At 31.8% G+C, this 5,962-nt stretch overlaps 1 protein-coding gene across 1 annotated transcript; it reads left to right on the top strand.

Annotated features, from left to right (window-relative positions):
- The first annotated feature begins 3,144 nt into the window (after positions 1-3,144).
- Positions 3,145-4,031, top strand: LOC130933530 (uncharacterized). The gene is made up of 2 exons (XM_057863161.1): positions 3,145-3,726; positions 3,913-4,031. The coding sequence occupies exons 1-2, from the start codon at positions 3,282-3,284 to the stop codon at positions 4,029-4,031; spliced, it is 564 nt and encodes a 187-aa protein (XP_057719144.1). The 5' UTR covers positions 3,145-3,281.
- The last annotated feature ends 1,931 nt before the right edge of the window (positions 4,032-5,962 follow it).

Raw genomic sequence — 5,962 nt, 5'->3', positions numbered from 1 at the left:
ATTTTTATTGTGTTTGGTGATGATACACAAGACATAATTATCTAATTCAAATGTCTATTTTACCCTAAATATAACCATCACTGCCACTATCATTATCACTTATTTCTAGCATCTAATTTTTCAACCTCAACACAAATCAATATCATCAAAAAAATTTAATTATTAGTTCAACAATTCAAATTAAAAATTTAAATAGAATGAAGAATTTCAATAATTATATTTTAAAAATTAAAAATTGATTGGCAATTAAAAGATAAACAGAAATAAAAGTGAGAAGGATGTGATGATGGTTGAGAAAAGTGACAGAAGCAAAGAAGGTGATGAGAAACTGCAGATCTAGCAAAAAAAAAGAAAATAGAGGGAGCTGAAATAAATATGAAAAACGGTGGTGGTGAAGCAAGGAGAGCCATGGCGGTGACGCAATGAGACCCGTGGCAACGACGATCTGCAATTGCGAGAATGGGGCGACGCGGTGACATCCATGGCTGCCAAAGAAGAGGCACAGAGACAAGAGGAGCTTTATGGTCAGACGTAAGAGAGAAGTTTTGCTGGTCAGATTCAAGGAAAAAGAAGTTTTGTAGCCAGATTCGAAGGTCAAGGGAGGAGGAAAGTAGCTGCAGTGGAGGATGAAGAAAAAAAATGGCTACAATGGACGATGAAAGTGCGTAAAGGAGAAGAAGAAGGAGGCTAAGGCAGTGTGAAAAAAGAAAAGACTAAAAAATTAAATAAATGAGGATAAAATTAGAATTTTGAAAAATATTAAGGATAAATTTGTCCAAAAACAAATTTTTAATTGTGTCTCACCGTGTCTCATCATTTCAGAGAGACACAAAATACATGTATTTTGTGTATCTCTGTGTGTAACAGTGTCTATCTATTTTTATATCTTACAAAACAAACATTGGACGTGTGTAACCGTGTCCATGTCTTTGATAGACATAGACACTAACCAAATAGGTCACGTTACATTAAGCTGCCAAACCCGACATATCCGATAGCTAATCCGAATATCATTTTTCTATCATGCATTCCCAGGAGGAACATCCCGGACTTATCACAAGCCGGTCTTGGGAGGGAGAGTGCTCTGTCACCTTCTCACTGGAGGCTAACTAATCCGGGGATTGTGTACCCTGTCACACTTACGAACAGAAAGAGACTATGATGCAATAATAGGGAATCCTCAACCTAACTCGTCCACACCATAATCATCAACCTTCTATCCAATTCCCCGATGTAACAATAGAGGAAATCCTCAACCCCATTTGTCCACTATAACACAAGAGAGAGAATTCTTAACCTCAAACTTGTCTATCCGTGAGCGAGACAAAACCCACGTCCTTGCCAATTCAATTATCACATTTCAATTACAATCACACAAGCTAAGCAAGACAAAATCTCTGTCATTGCCAATTCAGATATCAAATCACAGTTATAATCATATTCAATCTTGATTCACAATTTTAACCAATTTAGTAAATTATAATTTATCAAACCGTAAGTGAGACCAAACCACCATCTTCACTGTGGCGGGACAAACCATTATCTCCACAACAGCAAATATAATCATATTTGTCATCAAATTTCTCATTAACATACTCATAATCATCAATAATCATATAATCAATAATCAACCTCAATATTCTTCTCATTCAATCTCGTATGTTATTTTTTAATTAGTCACACTTTAGGGAGCTAATAAATCTAATTTTCAAGATTTTCACGTTCCATTCAGATTATAGCTAAAGTTCCTTAGATCTCATATCAACATTGTTGGAAATCACAACTTTATTACATATTCATCAATTATCTCTTTTTTCTTCCATCCCTATATTAGTTCCGTTACATTAAATTCATTAAAAATTCTCAAAACATTATCCTTTAATTAGCGGTAATCAAATAAAACCCATTTTTGTTTAACCAAGTTTTCAAAACTAACTTCAACTTTATTTTATCTCCCAATCATAATTTTAATTGAAACAAAAATTATTTATTCTTAATTAATCATTCTCATTACTTTATATTTTGTTAAAGTGCCCCAAATTATAATTCTTTTCATAATTAATCAAATCAAAATAAATTAATTTTTCAATCAACTTTTATTACTTTAGATTTTTCTGAAACTCCGTAAAACATAAAATGCTGGAAGATCCCCTAAAACTCGGGATTTTTCACGCTTCAAGGATTCCAACCAAATCAGACATCTCCCAAACCCTTCTCAACTATTTTCAATACCAAACCATTTCTCAACGTATACAAATCGATTTCTATGAAACTTCTACTAAGCCACAACAACACCAGCTCAGAGAAATCAACATAATCAAAGAATTCCAACAACCAATCATTTTTCAACAATTAGGAAATCAATCAAAGTCTATAACCACAAACAATCCGACTTCATTAGTTATTCTCACAAAGCAGCCATAATCTATTTATAATTACTCATTTAATTTTATTGCTTAAAAATTCAAAACTACTTATCCAGTTTTATTTATCCAGAATAGTTCAATTTATTCCATAAGACTCACACAATCACAAAAATATATTTTTCACTTCAATATCAATTTAGAACTGTAACACCCAAATTTTTACAAACTAAATTATTTATTTATGATTCATTATCTTTCTTTTGGATTTTATTTTTAAATTTTTTTATTAAAAATAATTAAATCAAATTTTATAATACTTTGAGTTAAAAAAATATATTAGGAATCTTATATATAATTTTCATAATTATTGGATATTTTCTTATTTAAAATTTAAAGTTTTAACAATTAAGATACAATGAGGATTTAAAAATTTAATATGAATAATTGAGATTTTTAGTATAATTTTATGAACTAAAAAAATTAATTGAATTATCTCTAATTTAAAATTTGAGTATTAGAAACTAATTAACAAATTGATAAATAAATAATGTTCTTTAAATAATTTTATTAGAATGCATTTGATTTTTTTATTACTATTTCACTCTCTGATTTTATTAAAATTCCTAAAATACTTTTATTCATTTTTTCCAAACCTAACCCTAACTCGAATTTCAAAACACATTCGCTGTCACCTCTCTCTCACACGCACCAACACTAACACTTCTTACTCACTTTCACTCTCTGTAACCACAAAGAAGGAAAAGAAAAGAGAAAGAAACAGAGGGAGAGGAAGATAGGAAGAAGAGAATAAGAGATGAGGGAGGAGAGAGACCGCACGGCAAGGCTTGGTCCCACTACCACCATTACCATTGCTGTCGCGTTGTTGTCATGGGAGAGAGAGAAGATTAGCCGCACATGAGACTGCGACGGAGAAGAAGACTGGAGCTGTACCGTCGTCACTACCACACACCGTCCTGCCTCTGGAGCCAATTGGAACCTTCGCCGTCAAGTCACTTTGTCGCCGTCGTCGTCGTCATTGCAGCGGCAAGGGGCCGAACAGGGGGATATAGGTATGTGGAGGAGGGAGGAGCTGCTATGCCGTCGTTGAGCAACTGCCGCCGCTGGAGCTCGCCATTGAGGCTGCTAGATCCCCTGCCCACCTGCTTCGCGTGCTACCCTTGCTTTGCTCTGCTGGGGGTTGAGCCCTACCTCTCCCCTATTCATCAGAGCATGTGGTGTTGCTGTGGGAGTCACTGTCAGAGGAGAGAAACTGCCGCAACCACTATTCTATTGTGTCCTTCATCGTCGATGTCGGGGAGGTCACCGGAGCTACTGATGCTCCATCTCCTTATTTCCTTTGGTAAGACTAATCTTGTTCTGCCTTGTCTTGCCATAAAGCTCTATTATTAAATCTTTCCTATCCTGCTTAATGTCAATTTATGTCTTTGCTAAGTTTTAAACCACCGTAGGCTATTAGATTTGCTGCCATTGTTACCGTGGTTGCTCTATATTGTTGATATTAGGGCTGTTGTTGATGTTGTTGCAGTGAGAATTGAAGTTGTTGCTACTATCCCAGTCCAAATTTTGTGCTCTTTCATTCCATCTACTTCAACCTTCTTCACCTTTTATCTTGGCACTTTGGATTTGGTCTCTTCGATCCCTTGAGACCAATTTGTGAGTAGGCTTTATATTTATAATTATTATGTCTATAATTATTTCGATATATAGTACTTTGAACTTATAGTTATACTTACAAAAATTACTATCAAAGAGTTTTAAATTGGCTTAAATAATCGATTTATTAGAACTAAATAATTATCCTTGTTAAGCTAATTTTAATATGCACATGAGACTATATGCTTTTATGAGATTATATATGTTTGAAGAAGTTTTATATTATTGAAGTATTTAGTTTTACTCGAATATGTATTTTTGAAGCATTAAAGTATTTGTTGGTACTCACTTATTTTAAAATTGTGAAATATATTTGAAATACCTTAAAATTGAGAAAATATGATTGAAAGAATTTAAATGAGAAAGTAGTATTTGGTTTGATTTTATTTAATTTGATTTGATACCTCGTATGTTTGAAAGATCGGAGAATTGATTATATTCGAAATTATATGTTTTGAATTAGTTTGGAGGCTCGTATTAGAAAACCATAGTTAACGGCGGTTATGACGTTAACATAGATGCATCTGGCTCAGACCTCAGCTAGCAGGGGCATTGCTAGCCTAACGTGTAGGCCACACATTGGATCTATTATTCTGTACGAACACACGAGAGCGAGGAAAGGGCTACCCTTACAGGTGGAGCTGCCCAAGTTTGGACTATTTGATTTGATTTCTGTATGAAAACTCCCTTATTGATTCATATATTCATATAAATTATTATTTTCTAAATAAGATTATTTTTATGATCATGTTTATATGGTCTCATGTAAATTATAGATGTACTGTCTAGTCACTGGGTTGCAAAATTCACTCTATTTTTTCTAAAAATATTTTTCAAGAATAAATATTTGATTATGTGAACCTTTCTATTCAAGAGTAATGATTTGCAATGGGTATCTATTCTTTTTTGAATACATTTCACGAGTATAAGTTCTATAGACAAATTTTTTTGTTTATGTTTTTTTTTTAATTTTTTTTCCTTCTTTAACTATTTCATAGAATAATAATATATTTTTTATTTTTTTAAATTGATCATTTTAAGATATAAATTAAAATTTTGTCATTTTTTTATTAACCAGTTTAACTTTTATTTTTTTAATAATATAATGATTGTTCTTACCCAAATTTAATTGTTTTTATTTAACTTTACAACGTGATTGCCTTTTGTGTAATTAATTAAAATACATAATATCCATCGGTACTATCTCGAATTGTATTCGTTGATCTAGTTGCTAATTACATGTGAGATTTAAAATTGTAATAAATATATTATTTGAAATATTTACCAAATATTTATCTCTTTGTAAATATTTTAATAATTCTAAATATTTTATAATTTTTTATTTTCTAACATTTTTTTCTTGGATGTTTTATATAATTGTGTTTTTATTGTATAATTCAAGTTTTGATCTTTTGCTACTACAAGTAGGGATGGCAATACTACCTAACTTTACGAGTATCCACTCTATCCCTATCGTTCAGACGGAATTTTAACAAAGCGGGATCTTGGGTGGGATGGAACGGGGTAGGTTTAAGTAATACCTTCTGGTATATATAATGATTAGTCAAATGATTAATATGGTATCAATTTAAAAATTTTACTTTAATTTATGTTATGTATGTGATTGTGATAATGATTATATAGATTTTAAATTTTAATTTTATTTATTAAATTTTAATAATTATATGAGTAGATAGAGGCAAAGCGGATTAGGTTCAACTTTTTACTACTCGCAAATAAGAGCATGGCAGGTTCTATGCGGAATAATATAGGACAAGGCAGAATTGGATAGGGCGAAAACCCGCCCTATTGCCACCCCTATCTACAAGAAAAGATTTAGGCCCTTTTTTATTAAAAAAATAAATTTTATCTCCATAAAGTTATTTGAAGTGCTTTATTCAATTTTTTATACTAATTTCAAT

This window comes from Arachis stenosperma, chromosome 6 (genome assembly GCF_014773155.1).
Source record: "Arachis stenosperma cultivar V10309 chromosome 6, arast.V10309.gnm1.PFL2, whole genome shotgun sequence".
NCBI lineage: Eukaryota > Viridiplantae > Streptophyta > Magnoliopsida > Fabales > Fabaceae > Arachis > Arachis stenosperma.
The sequence above is the reverse complement of the archived record's forward strand: the minus strand, read 5'-3'. Positions and strand labels throughout refer to the sequence as shown.

Bases quoted from the DNA above. Each gene is read 5' to 3' on its own strand.
- LOC130933530 (XM_057863161.1), top strand. From the start codon at position 3,282: ATGAGACTGCGACGGAGAAGAAGACTGGAGCTGTACCGTCGTCACTAC. The intron at 3,727-3,912 runs GTAAGACTAATC...ATGTTGTTGCAG, and splicing joins CCATCTCCTTATTTCCTTTG to TGAGAATTGAAGTTGTTGCT.